The sequence below is a fragment of the Pinus tabuliformis genome, chromosome 3_1 (genome assembly GCF_031772625.1).
Source record: "Pinus tabuliformis cultivar Carrire ecotype Pingquan chromosome 3_1, CPIR1, whole genome shotgun sequence".
NCBI lineage: Eukaryota > Viridiplantae > Streptophyta > Pinopsida > Pinales > Pinaceae > Pinus > Pinus tabuliformis.
This window is the reverse complement of record NC_142301.1, coordinates 618569956-618585340: the sequence shown is the minus strand read 5'-3', so window position 1 is coordinate 618585340 and position 15385 is coordinate 618569956. Positions and strand designations below refer to the sequence as shown.

The 15385-nt window shown below is 39.4% G+C and overlaps 1 protein-coding gene and 1 pseudogene across 1 annotated transcript; both read left to right on the top strand.

Moving 5' to 3' along the window:
- Window positions 1-1026: 1026 nt before the first annotated feature.
- On the top strand, window positions 1027-3358 carry LOC149188545 (uncharacterized protein At1g24485-like). The gene is made up of 6 exons (XM_089409985.1): window positions 1027-1117; window positions 1298-1832; window positions 1973-2457; window positions 2541-2613; window positions 2925-3044; window positions 3208-3358. The coding sequence occupies exons 1-6, from the start codon at window positions 1027-1029 to the stop codon at window positions 3356-3358; spliced, it is 1455 nt and encodes a 484-aa protein (XP_089266111.1).
- A 184-nt stretch (window positions 3359-3542) lies between these two features.
- LOC149188544 (putative LRR receptor-like serine/threonine-protein kinase At1g67720) lies at window positions 3543-11658 on the top strand (annotated as a pseudogene).
- Window positions 11659-15385: the final 3727 nt, after the last annotated feature.

Genomic DNA, 15385 nt, shown 5'->3' with positions numbered 1-15385 from the left:
GGAGCTATAAGCTGGATGTCAAAGCTACAGAACATTGTTGCTTTATCCACTACTGAAGCAGAATACATTGCTGCTTCTCATGCTTGCAAAGAGGCGGTTTGGTTGAAAGGTTTGCTTGGTGAGTTTGGTAGGTTACAGGACAACATCAGGTTACTTTGTGATAGTCAAAGTGCAATACATTTGGCTAAGAATCCAACCTATCATAGTAAATCAAAGCATATTCCAATCAAGTATCATTTTGTAAGACAGGTTATCACTGAAAGGGGAGTTTCTCTTGAAAAGGTGCATACAAAGGAGAATTGTGCAGACATGTTCACGAAACCAGTTTTGTTGGAGAAGCTACGCTGGTGTTTGGCTTCTCTTGGCTTGTAGAAAAGATAAAATAATAATAACAGGGCATCAGGCGAATTGTTGTCAAGGTGGAGATTGTTGAGATTTTCTGTTTAAGCAAAATAGGAAAAATCTCAGCTGATGACAACAATAGGGATTCAGTTCCTAGATTAGCTCCAGGTTGTTGGGAGGGAGTTAATGCCTCCTATAGTTGGTGTGAGGGAGTTATGAGGCTGTTAGATTCCCTATGCTATATAAAAGGCAATCATTCAGATGATTTGCTAAGAGAGTGTGAAGATTTCTTGATGTAATCTCCAATTTGATTAATAAATTCCTGATGCCTATGTTTGGTGGACGTAGCCCAGATTGGTTGGGTGAACCACGTTAAAAGTTGTGTCTTATGTGCTTGTTTTTTCCTGCTGTGTTATTTGTTGTTTAATTTAGCTGTACATCTCTCCAAAAGGAAAAATAGGGGAAGGCAGATAAGGAGAGGAAATCTAGGCAAGATGAAAATAACACTCTTCTAAGAGAAGCAGTTTAAGCACCTTCTACACAAGCTTAAGCACTTCCACACAATTTACAGATAGAAGAAGGCAGAGAAGGAAAAGGAAGTGTTGTCAAGAAATCAAATAAATAACACTTCTTATTAAGCACCTTCCAATTTACTCTCAGAACTTTTTAAAGATTGGTGGAACAATGGCCAAAATTCATCACGGAAAATTGGGCAATTGGCTAGCGTCATTCGGTCTGCTCCTAATTTTGTTGACTGTGATTAGTGCTCAACCAGGTATGGGAGGTCTGAATTGAAGAAGTGGATCAGGATCCCGCTCCTACCAAGAGCGTGAAGTTTTTCCATTTTATCTAGTTTATACAGTCTTCATCGACCGATATTTTGTGCTTTTTAAAGCGCTTATCGAATTTTTTGGCAAGATATTTTTTTATTAATCATTATCTAGCGGTGTCGCAGGATTTCTTAGTATCAGTTGTGGAGGGAAAACGAATCACACTGCGGAAAACAATATAACATGGGTCACTGATGCGGAGTACATAAACGTGGGTCGAGCAGTCGACATAGGGAACGCCTCTTCTGATGGTACTTACTTGCATTCTCTACGCTTCTTTCCAATGCCCCTCATCAAGTCTTGCTATAAGTTGCCCGTGACACCCGAGGTGCCTTATGTCTTAAGATTGTGGTTCGCCATTGGAATTTACAATGGATTCCAAAATTGGTCAAGCTTCCAATTCTCTATTGAGACACTACATATGTTGCATCCGGTAAACGTTACAACCAGAAGAAATCAAGATCCATTTTATTATCATAGAATATTGGTCAGTTCTGGCAAGGTGCTTTACATTTGCTTAATTAGAACCTCCGTGCGTGATGATCCCTTTATCTCTGCTATCGAATTGAGGAGGTTGCAAGATGGCATGTATCCACAGGCAAAGCGAGGAATAATTTTGATGCCACTTACTTATAATGTCGGTGGAAAGTGTATCATCAGGTGAACATTTCGAACTTATTTGTAAACTTGATCGTATAATCACCTAGACAGTACCTTTCATAGTAATCATTATTTAGCGGCTGTGAATATTTTTTTCTCCATGGATTGAGCTCAGTAGCTCTGTATGGTTAATTATGCAGGTATCCTCAGGACCAATTCGACCGCATCTGGTTAGTAAGTGATTCAATTTTAAATACTGACAATGCAGATGTTGTGCGGTCTGTAAGTTCGAATGCCGCTATTTCAGCAATAAATACCGAGGACCTTCCTCCAACTGCTGTCATGCAAACGGCGTGGGTTGGAAACAATTGGGACATCATTCCAATCAGGGTACTTTCAACACCCCAAGGAACCAAATCATTATTGCTGTTGTATTTTGCAGAGCTCAAGGGTCTCAATATGTCTGAATCTAGATCTTTTTACGTTGCGATAAATGGTGAAAGACCGTCTAAAACCATTACTCTCGTGCACGATTATTCCGCTCACGAGCGCACATTCCTTCCCAATCAAATACAATATTATTTTAACGTTATTAAGGCCCCTAACTCCAACCGTCGTCCTATACTCAACGCTTTCGAGTATCACTGGCTATCTGACACAGATCGGGCAACAAATTCTCAAGATAGTAAGTTGAATGAGTAAAACTTCTTATACTGAATTTACAACAATTATCATTCAATGCCTAATCCAGTAGTTCTTAAACTGCAGTTTACGCTCTTGACGCTCTCAAAAGGAGTTTTGACATGAAGGATTGGATTTCTGATCCTTGTTATGTGGTCGAGTGGGAAGGAATCAGCTGTGATAACTGTTGGAGTTAATGCTTACATTCCATATTTGAGAAATTGGTTTGTGATGGTTGAGAAATTCTCTCAACCGCTCTCTCTAAATTAGGAATAAGTTGGATCTCAAAAACTCTATTTAATAGAGTGATCTGAATGTAATCTGTGTGTGTGAGTGTGTTTTCACATACACCATTTGTGCATAATATATGATTGAGTTGTTGTGATTGTGTGATTTTAGTTGTTTTTATCATGGTATCAGAGCTATAGGTCAGAGGCCTGTGTGTTGTGTGTTGTGTGCCTGATTCTACAGTGAAGAGATCGTGGAGACTGCATCTGTTGACCTGCGCAAGACTTGGTGCGGAGAGCCCATGGGAGGCCGGACTTACACGGAGGCTGTGAGGCGTGGAGTCGCCGTGTCATCTGTGAAGAGGTGTGGCAGTGGCCTTTTTTAATGCGATCAGAGTTCTTCTGCTTGATGCGGATTTCGATCCTTGTTCTCTGAAAAATGGCGTGAGCGAAAGTCACAGTAGAGAATGGAGCAACCTGCGTATGCAGCCGTAAGCCATCTCCATTGCAGCTGTGAGCTTCCATAGAGGAACCAGTCTGGATGAATACGCGGCCGCTGTGTTATATGCTGCTGCTGGGCACAATTGCTCTACTTGTCTGCAGCGTGCTGCGTCCTTTCTAGCGAATATTCCCCTCATGGATCGTGATTTCTTTGGAGACTTGAAAAGCAGACTGTGACCAAATTCTTTGAACCATTGCAGGTGTCATATTCTCTGGTTATTTCGCATCAAGCTACAAAAGATGAGATGCAGTCACCTCGCCTACACAGCAGCTGAGAGGCATCGAGTGCGAACATGAGCCTGTTAAATATTTATCTGTAGCGTTTTCACCTCTCCTATTTTCGTAAAGAAAAAGCGGCCTGATGACCAGTATTCCAGATGGAGCCTTCAGAGGGGATACTGATTCCCTGAAATGCGTGGGCAGATGCCAGATACCTTCTATCAATAATTTCTTTGGCGTAAACGAGACTACAAGTTTTTCACCCGTGGCGAAATCGGCCCAATCTTTCTGTGCACACGGCTCGCTTCTCTCTTTTACGATTTTGCTGACGCTCAAGCTCGGCCTCCAATGGCACTGCTCCTGGTGGTTTATATTTCTGCCTCTATGGATTTTTCATATCATTGTGGCTCGAGGACGATTCTCTTTGCCTGCTCCTGTACCACCTCATGATCGACATTGGGCACCTTGTCATACTGTTGTTGCTGTCCCACTTTTCATTGCATTTGAATTGCTGCTTTGCACATATCTTGATAGCCGATATGGGTACGGCATACCGGTGGTGAATTTGAAGGTTGTGTTTGTACCACTTCTACTGTTTGAATCTATTGTCCTTGTCGATAATTTTAGGATGTGTAGGGCTTTGATCCCAAGTGATGATGAAAACATGACTGATGAAGCCATTTGGGACACACTTCCTCATTTTTGGGTGGCTGTTTCTATGGTGTTCTTCATTGCAGCTACAATGTTCACCCTTTTGAAATAACCAGCAGTTCAACTATGTGTCTGATGCCAGTACTTAAAGATCAAGTAGCAGTAAGGCTCAATATGGATGGTTTTCCAGATAGTATGGCAGTTGCGGATCTAGGGAAGGATCTCTCATTAGTGGTAGACGTGGAAGTGGTTTCCTAATGAGGTTATGTGACAAATTGGGATGTTGTGCAGTAATTGACTTCAGGAGGTCCTTGATTGGGGAGTTGAGGAAGGGAACTCGGGAATCCAACTTGCCAACTACACCTTTCCGAGGGTTATGAGGCAACTTGATGGAGCATCTACTGATAAGCTTGATTATTTTGTTATTTTCATGTAATGTAATCATTAAGGGGGGATGTTGGAGTTAATGCTTACATTCCATATTTGAGAAATTGGTTTGTGATGGTTGAGAAATTCTCTCAACCACTCTCTCTAAATTAGGAATAAGTTGGATCTCAAAAACTCTATTTAATAGAGTGATCTGAATGTAATCTGTGTGTGTGAGTGTGTTTGCACATACACCATTTGTGCATAATATATGATTGAGTTGTTGTGATTGTGTGATTTTAGCTGTTTTTATCAATAACAACTCTTCCGACATAAGAATTTCGAAACTGTAAGCTTAAGTCGTTGATTTGTTTCCAGGTCGAATCGTATAGTTGAATTTGTAAGAGCTCACGATACTTTGTTGCTGCCAGCTGTTTGTCCGGAAGAAATCTTACAGGATTGCTGCCTAAAGATATTGCACTGTTGACTGCATTAGTTAATCTGTAAGCAGAATTCGACCTACCCCTAATTAGCTTTTCAGAATGATACAGAAATGTTGTAGATTAATCATTACATCAATGCTTATTATAAAATTGTCTATCTCCTGTTGGATTATTCCTCTTACCGAAAGAATTGGTCGTTGAATTATTCCTCTTACCGAAAGGATTGGCCGTTAATAAGTGCCCCATTTGATGCCATGGTTTGTAGATGAATATTATATCAGATAATAATCATCTCTCTGCAGCATTTACTAATACGTGTTTAAATTGGCAGGTCACTTGACAATAATCACTTGATGGGATCCTTACCAAATTTCTCCAATTTAACTAGGTTGGAGAGATTGTAAGTTTCTTTTATACCAGATATTTACATAACAACAACCTGAATGGTACTGTTCCAGCGTGGTTATCTGAACTGAAAAACCTTAAAGAGTTGTATGTCTTCCTGTCTTCTCCCTTTTCACTTTATATATTTTTTCAGGTTCTTTGTTCAAGGTTAAATAGAATTAACTAATTGTTTTCATAACGCAATGTTTTTGAATTTATTGTCACAGAAATATAGCGAACAACAGTTTCAGCGGTGTAATTCCTGCCCAACTTTTGCACAATTGTTCGTTGAAACTCAAGTACTATATCCTATTTTATATTCTTTACATTGTTTTGACGCAAAATTAAGATTTCGAGGTTCAGAATTTTCTTCATATTTTCTATAATAAGATTTTCGCAGATAATAATTATGATTAGAGTTCAAGTTCTAAAATTTTCACAGATAATAATTATGATCAAAGTTCAAGTTCTAGCTAAACCTAACAGCAGGACCCTCATGGAAAACTGTTGGTGTACATGCACTTAGACTAGCTGTGTTGGTGTACATGCACCTAGATTAGCTCCAGTTAACTTATTGCTTGCATGTGGCACATGTACACATTAACATAAGATAAAGCACACTTAGCTTTAGTTAGTTTTAGTTATTGCATGTACAACTAAGCTTAACTTAGTTGCTTTTATGTATTTATTCTGAAGCTAATATTGTAGAATCAATTTTTATTCTTTTCTCAATTCTTGCTTGCTTCCTTCCTTCTCTTGCAAGCTTGTTTATTGTTTTGCAGATCTAGATCTGTGTATCTCAAAAATCTTACATGGTATCAGAGCACAAGGATTTGTAATCAGTGCACAAGCAATTTTATTTGCAGGTTCAGAAGATTGAAGAAACAACAAAGAATGGAGTCTAAATTGGAGTTTCCACAATCGGCAATTCTCACTCCATATAATTATTTCGAATGGAAGCCAAAGATTCAACTTCATCTCAGAAGTAGAGGCTTATTTCGAATAACCATGGAAACAGAAGTTGAACCAACATCGGCAATGGAGAAAACAAGATATTTCAATCGCATGGACGAGACCTTCGGCATCCTATGTTTATCTATTTCTCCGGAACTGCTATTTCATGTTGAATCATGTTCAACTCCAAATGAAGTATCGAAAATTTTGGAAGGATTGTTTGGAAAACAGGATGAAATGCAAGGTCACATTTTCGAAAATGAGTTAAACTCATTAGATCCGAGAAACTTTGAGAACATTCAAGATTTTTTCACGAGGTATAAAGCCTTGTTGGTTCAGCTGAAAGGATGCAGGATCGACAAATCCAAGAAAGAAAATCAGTTGATTCTTTCCATTTTATCAAAACTTGGTCCAGAGTATGCAGTACTCGTCTCTACATTCCACACAATCAGATCTGCAACTGGTGCAGCTTGGAAGATGCCCTCACTGGATTCTTTTATTCAGTCTTTGATGCATGAGCAAGATAAGCTCATCAAAATGGGCACACTTAAAAATTCCAAAGCGCATGCACTTACTGTGCATGCAAAAGGAAAGGCAAATTCCAAAGACCATCAGAAAGGAAAAGGGAAGAAGGATCCTGATCCAAGAAAGGGAGGACATCCCAAACCCCCTAATGGATCATCTGGCTCAAAGGAAAGGAAAGGAATGAAAGGGAAATCAATGTGCAATTATTGCCACCGTGGTTTTCATCCTGAATCTGCATGCATGAAGAAGACGATAGATCTTATGGCGCAGACACTCCAGCAACACAATCTTGGAGACCACATTCCTACGAATGCTAAGAAGAAGTCTGGAGAAAAAGCACCAGATCCAAGAGGTAATGGGCATGCTTTGATTGCTCTTCATTCTGCACCACAAGAATGGATCATCGATTCAGGAGCTTCACATCATATGGCTTCTTCATAGGAATCCTTTTCTTCTCTACATGCATACTCAGGTCCTCCCATTCTCATGGGGGATAATTCTGCAGTTGCAGCAACTGGACAAGGAAGAGTGCAATTCGAAGATGGAAGTTTTGAAAATGTCTTGCATATTCCAAGGCTTTTTGTGAATCTTCTCTCAGTGTATCAGATGACACACACAGGCAGCGGAAGGAAAGTGGAATTTACCCCAGATTCCGTGAGCATTTATGACATGCAAACCAATTTGAAGATTGCATCTGGCAAGGTAAATGATCAATCTCGTCTGTATACATTTTCTGATTTTGTTCCTCAATCAGATTCTATTTTGCTACTTATGCATGCAAATGAAGAAAGTAGGATTTGGCACGAGAGATTTGGGCACTTGAATTTCATATATATGCAACAGCTTAGTAAGCAAGGGATGGTCAAAGGATTGCCAGCCATTGAATTTTCAGATGGTGTTTGTAATGGATGTGCTCTTGGAAAGCATCCACAAGAAAAATTCGAGAAGGGGCATGCATGGAGAGCCTCTTCACCTTTGGAACTTGTACACAGTGATCTCATGGGTCCATTTCTGGTGCTTTCAATGAGCAAGGCAAGATATGTGTTGTCATTTATAGATGATTACACGAGATTCACTTGGGTTTACTTCTTGAAACTCAAGTCTGAAGTTTTTCAACATCTAAAGATTTTCAAAGCGCATGCGGAAAATCAGTCTGGAAAACGCATCAAAATACTCCGCACAGATAATGGGACGGAATATGTCAACAACGATATCAAGAATCTTTGTGATCATATGGATGTGAGGTGCATCATATGGATGTGAAGAATGCCTTTCTTCATGGTGATCTCGAGGAGGAAATCTACATGGAGCAGCCACTGGGATACATGCAGAATTCATCTCTGGTATGCAAACTCAAGAAGTCTCTCTATGGCCTCAAGCAGGCACCTAGAGCATGGTATGCAAAGATGGATTCTTATTTGTTATCTCAAAATTTTGTACGCTGCAAATCTGATTCCAATGTTTATTTTCTGAAGAAAATTGACTCCTTGTTGATCATAGTACTCTACGTAGATGATCTTTTGATAACGGGTAGTTCAGCTTCTGTTATTACTAACATCAAAACTGCATTGCATAAGCGGTTTTCTATGACAGACATGGGCTTGCTAAATTTCTTCCTTGGACTAGAGATCCATCAGCATGATTCTGGCATTACCATTTCTCAACCAAAATATGCCAGAGATCTTTTGGCACGATTTCACATGAGTGACTGCAAGCCGGCAGCCACACCTTTCTTATCAGGGATAAAGCTTGAGGATGGCAAAGACACACCATTGGTTGATTGCACATTGTATCGCCAGCTTGTGGGAAGTCTTCTTTATCTCACTCACTCCCGTCCTGATCTCTCCTATGTTGTCGGAGCAGTTTCCAGATACATGCAGGAGCCACATGAGTTACACTGGAATGCTGCAAAGCGCATCCTTCGATATGTCCAGGGGACAATCACCTATGGGGTTCATTATGCAACCAATTGTTCTTTGCATCTCATCGAGTTCACAGATTCAGACTGGGCTCGCGACACCATTGATCGCAAGTCTACTTCCGGTTATGTACTCAGTTTGGGATCCGACCCAATTTGTTGGTCAAGTAAGAAGCAGGCTGCCATTGCTTTATCATCAGCAGAGGCCGAGTATAGAGGAGCAGTCAATGCCACTATTTAGGCAATTTGGCTACAACATTTCCTATCTGAGCTTGGGATTAGTGTCCATCATCCAACTGTCATCTGGTGCGATAATCAAAGTACGCTAAAGTTTTGCAGAGATCCAGTGCAGCGGCAGCGTACCAAACACATCGAGATCCACATGCACTTCATTAGAGAACTCATTCATGATGGGATCATCAATCTTCAGTACTGTCCTAGTTCCGAGCAGATTGCTGACATCTTCACCAAGACTTTCACTGAGCAGAAGTTTTGATTCCTGCGAGATCGTCTCGGGGTGAAGGACACAACTGCCTAACAGTTGTCTTTTCTCTACTTTTGCATTATATTTTGAGGGGGGGTTTTCTTCCCACTGGGTTTTCCCTCTTTCCTCCTTTTTATGCATTGTATATGGGTACCTAAAATGGCCATGTTGTCGGGACTCATTCATTTTGCATCACACCCACCTAAGTTATGCTTAAGGGGGGGTGTTGGTGTACATGCACTTAGACTAGCTGTGTTGGTGTACATGCACCTAGATTAGCTCCAGTTAACTTATTGCTTGCATGTGGCACATGTACACATTAACATAAGATAAACCACACTTATATTTAGTTAGCTTTAGTTATTGCATGTACAACTAAGCTTAACTTAGTTGCTTTTATGTATTTATTCTAAAACTAATATTGTAGAATCAATTTTTATTCTTTTCTCAATTCTTGCTCGCTTCCTTCCTTCTCTTGCAAGCTTGTTTATTGTTTTGCAGATCTAGATCTGTGTATCTCAAAAATCTTACAAAAACCTATCTTTTGTGTGTTGAAGTTATTCTAGAAATCTCTACCTACGCACGGAGAAGAGGAAATGTACTTTACAGAATTCAAAGAGGGGTAACTTGAAGGTTGTCCTGGGAACAACACTCGGTGGATTTCTAATCATAGGATTGATAGTGGGCGTTGTGTATCGCAATAAATTCAGGAGAAAAGAAGAAGGTGTTGTCAACGAAAGCAGTAGGGTGGAAAAGGAACGAAAACATTTCTTGGAGCAAGGTCAATATCAGAACTATTATTATAATATGATACAAGAATGAAAATAATGGAAATTTTACTATTAGTAACTTTACCTTTCACGAGCGGATTGCAGACAACCCGAGGATTAAGGTGCCAAATCCAACAAATTGCCGTGCCTTTACTCTAGATGAGATGACAACTGCCACAGAAACCTTTAGTCGGGAGATAGGACGAGGGGGATTTGGATCTGTGTTCTTTGGTAAATTGCCGGAAGGAAAAGAGATCGCTGTAAAAGTGCTGTCATTGTTCTCCCACCAGGGAGTTGACGAATTTCTGAATGAGGTAATGCTCAAATATTACCATGTAATACGATTCAATTTGGATCCAATCTAAGAAAGAAAGTTTTTACTGTGCATGTATCTCATGAACAGGTGGATCTTCTTTCCAGAATCAATCATAGGAATTTAGTATCTTTACTAGGCTACTGCAATGAAACCAGAGAGGTTATGCTTATCTACGAGCACATGTCAAAAGGGTCCCTGAGGGACCATCTTTATGGTAAATTTCATTGATTGAAGATATTTTTGTTTCAGTAGATAGAATAGCAAGGTAACCGACAAGCATCTGGTTCTTATTTACATTTCCAGGTCCTAGTGCAGAAAATTCCCAACTAACTTGGAAACAAGGCTCAAAATAGCGTTAGATGCAGCACAGGGTAAATCTCTTTATCATTTTGATGTACATTAGATTTGTATAATGTAAAAAAGCATAAAGACAAATGATGGGTAACCATATATCTCATCTGATCGACCTGCGATTTCCATATTGTGAAGGCCTGGAATACTTACACGTGGGTTGTACCCCCAAGATAATTCACAGGGACATCAAGACCGCTAACATCCTTTTAGACGGCAATTTGAATGGAAAAGTAGCCGATTTCGGTCTTTCAAGGATGACAATTGATGGACAGGCTACTCATGTTACCACTGCAGTGAAAGGAACGTTCGGATACCTTGATCCAGAGTAATGGTTTTTTTTTTCTAATCTTGAGCGAATTCAACCCATAACCCATTATTACGCAAATTTTGTACCTTAATTGATTTGTTATTTTTTTGTTGTGACGAACTTTCAATTAATTATTTTAGAGGACAGTCAATTTCATTTTTTTATTTCCACTGTGCTTCAATAGCTGAATTTCTATGGGGAACCACAGGTATTACAGCACTCAAATGTTGACAGAGAAGAGTGATGTTTATAGTTTTGGCGTGGTTCTACTAGAAATCATATGCGGTAGACCACCCATAGATCTAAAACTCGCTGAAGAGGACGTAAACATCATTCGATGGGTAAGGAATCTTATCAAAATATAAATATTGAAGAGCGCTGACAGTAGAATGTTTTGTGGGGCATGTTAAACTACACTAACAAAAATTATGGGCACATTTACAGGCGACACCGTATATACTAGATGACGATGTTGGCAAAATAAGAGAGATCATAGACAAGAGGTTGGACGGAAGATACGACATGAAATCCATGACTCGCGTTGCCAAAGTAGCCATGAGATGTGTTCAGGTGGAACGCTCTTCTAGACCGAGCATGAGTGAGGTAGTGGCAGAGCTCAAAGAGGCTATCAAAATCGAGGATATTATAGCTTCTGTTTCAGTTTCAGAGGAGATTGGCATCGAAGGTGAGGATTTGGTGGCTGGCGGGGTGGAGTCGAGTAAACGCAAAGGAATGGAATGGAGTGATAACAGCTCCAACATTCCACTAGTAGGAAGATAAGTTAGCACGCTATGGATATGGATTGAACGATAGGGGTGAGCCACCGGAATCTAATGCTTTATGTTCAGAGGTGATAATCAAGCTTTTATGAAAATTGAAATTGGTTGCTATGGATGGGCATACTTTGTTGACTTCCATGTTAAAATATAAATTGTATGGATTTTTGCCACCGTCAAATTCTAAAAAGCTGTAATTTGTACAAAGTACATTGCACGTAATCAATATAAAAAGCAAAAGCGATCTTTAGTATTTAATCCACATACAATATTGTGTTGATTTCTCCCACATAAACTCGCAGGCATATATATTTGTCAAAATACAATATGAAACATAAAATATTTTGCGCTCTGAATAGACACATTCCAATAAAAAATTCGCACAAATGTGATACTCAGCAAAATAGGATGTTTATAAAATATAGAATTATATACTATAAATATATTTTTTGAAGTAGCTTGTAGTTTATTTTCTATATGAATTTGTTAGAATTGCAAATTTAAGTTGTGAATTTTATAGAATTCTAAACTTTATATTAAATATATATACATTTCAAAAGTCAAAATTTTACCCAAAAATTTTATGGGTAATATTTTCAACTCACTTTACATCAAAATAGTGTAGCATAGAGTGCAATAAAGGTATTTATTATTTTAGAATGCACATAGATGTTCAAAGGTAGATTGTATATATTAAAATGATTTCTGTATATTACCTTTGCCCTGTCAGCTCAGAGTAATCCAATGTTTGGGTAATCAAGGAGCGACATTAATTCACTTTAGAGTTTCATCTACCTTTCTTCTCTGCACATGACATTTGTGCACCATGTGACCACATTTATCGCTGACATTTGTGCACGACAATGTCTTGCTCTTGTACGAAATCCACGAAGTTTGTGTTGGGTCATTGAATGCACGTCCTCCCTAGATTTTCCAAGACAACGCGCAACAACTTTGAGCTTTTCCAATTCTCCTCCACCGAAATCTGGGGCCATGATTAAGTGGGTTGGTTTCGTGACGACCATCTGGGTGCAAGTCATTGCTGGCAACAATTGCACCTTCTCTAACGATTATGTGGCCCTTAAATCGATTCCTGACCTAAACTAGGTTCAATTGAAAAACTTAGCTTCGCCAAGGATGTTGGGAAGGCCTTCAATCTTGTGGCATGGTTTTCTTCTGATTATTTAGTCTCCTGGCTCATTTTTCTCATCAATTTTGTCAAAAGGTTTTTGGGTTATGGCCCACAATGGCATGTGCTCAGGGAGAGGATTCGAACCCTGCCCTATTGGCATGTGAGATTTATTGATTTTCATTTTCATCCTTGGTTATCTTGATTTCATTTCTCTTAATGTAACTGTTGGGAATTTTTTCTAATTCCAAAACAAATAATGAACAGAGAATGATGCTCTGTTTTAACCATGGGATCTTAGCACAGGGAAGCTAAAAATTGTTTTGCTGAGGACATAGTTTCAGCAACACAAAAAAACTTCTATTCATTAACAGGAAACCAACTGTTACATAAATCATCTTCCTCACACAGAGGGATTTCACAACTGTTGTTACAAAAACATCTTCCTCTTAACAGAGGGATTACAACCAGGGAACGCTTCAGTTCCACACAAATAAATTTACTCTGTCTCTGCTTTGAAAAGATTTACACTGTTGTGTGTAAATTTTTCATACATTTACTGTTGTGTAAAAATTGCTTTTACATTTGTTGTGGAGCATTACATTTCATCTAACAAAATAACATACATTCGCACTGCTGTGCGTTTTTCCCCTTCACGCTGCTGCTGCGTATTGCGCTCTTCTTTTTCAACAAACAACAACCTTTTTCATTCGCACACTTCTGGTGCGTATTGCCCTCTCTCATTACATACAAAACAACAACAATGAACACATGCATACATAAAATGCATTAAGCAGGAAAACCCCTGAACATCACCAGATTATATTGTCACACAACAGCCAATCTAAAAGCCACCACGGAGATGGAGCACTGTATCTGCACTGCTGTGCATTACACCAAAAGGAACTCTGTCTCTGTTTCCTTTCATACGCACTGCTGCGTCTCCCCTTTGTTTTCACAACAAAAACAAAACATATACATGTTGTTGTTTGCTCCCTCTTGTTTTTCAAATGAACAACTACAACATTACCATCACACTGCTATGCATAAAAATTTCTCCTTGGCGTTGCTACGTGTACCCTCACACTTCTACGCTGCTGCGTTTTTCACATGTCAACAAAACCTTACAATCGCACTGCTGTGTGCTTCCCCTTACATTTCAATAATAAAACATTGCATACGCGTTGCTGCGTATTCCCCAAAAAAAACATTCACACTGCTGTGTGAAAATTCTTCACTTGTGCACTGATGCGTGCTTCCCTTTTCGTTTCAACAAACAACAACTCTCGCACTGTTGTGCCTCACTTGCATTTCATATGCAAACAACAAAAACTACATTCATATGCGCTGTTGCGCTTCTACCCTCTCTCTATCAACAAACAATAAAACTTACATTTCAATCTCTGCACTGTTGTTCATCTCCTTCTTGCTATCACGCTGCTGCGCCACACATTACATTGCAGTTCGTTCTCTCAACAAAAACACTCGCGCGCTGTTGCGTGCTTCAGTTCACAGTGCTACGTCCATTTTCATTTCATACAAAAACACCAAACTTTGTTTTTACTTTTACCCTAAAACGAACAACTCCCATTCATTAAAGAAAATTGAAGACTTTACCAACATTTTCTGACCACAGTACATTTCAATTAATTTCTTCAATTACTTCACCATGGCGGTAAGTTGATTCAGTCAGCCTTCCTTGATAAACCTAACAATCAAAACAAAAACTTCACGCAATGTCATTTGCTGTAGGCCTGTACGCAGCTTTGGTTTCAATCAACGGTGGACAACCTTCCTTTCAATCGAACGACTATCACTAGCTCAATCCAAACGAACATTACGCGCCGGGAAAAAGGTTGTTTTCAAAACTGCTTGAGGACACGCATCAAATGGCGTACTGTATCGCTGACCCTCCGGAGAATACCGCTGCTTGGTGAAAGGCGGTGCGATAAGAAACTGGCGGTTTTCTGGAAAAGTGTGCGGCAATTGAAATTATAATTTCAACACTCCCCTTTAATTTCAACTGCTGGGTTATCAGTCATACCCAAACATTTCCTCAAAAATTCAAAAATTTTCTGCCTATTCGTATCAACTTTCCTTTCATCGCTTTTACTGCTATGCTTAGACACTCCAATCAATCCCGAGCCACAAAACTGTGCCTGGTTACTGTTCAGGAGAATAAGAGTATTGTCTTTGCAGCTGGCTATATCCATTGGGGCATGATCTGCACTTGTGCTTTCTGGGAAAATCAGTGGGTCATTTGCTCTCAGCGATAATGATCAAGAATTACAGGCTCCCCCTAACTGTATGCATCGTCTCCTTTTGGCAGAGTCTTCTCAAAAAAAGCTTAGATTGGCTGGAGAGCTCAAAGGACTTTTGGACTGTATTTCCTTCCTTCTCCATACTTGTGTAACTTTCTTCTTCTGCATGGTTCTAGCTTGTGTAAGAGCCCATGTTAAGTTACAATTACATGCCATATGACCAATGTTATGACACTTGAAGCATTCTACATTCTTCATGAATAAGATTTCATGATTTCTTCCTGTAAAATTGTTTCTTGGAGGTTGTCAGAGACTATAACATCTATCTCTATGAGATGCTTTACAGT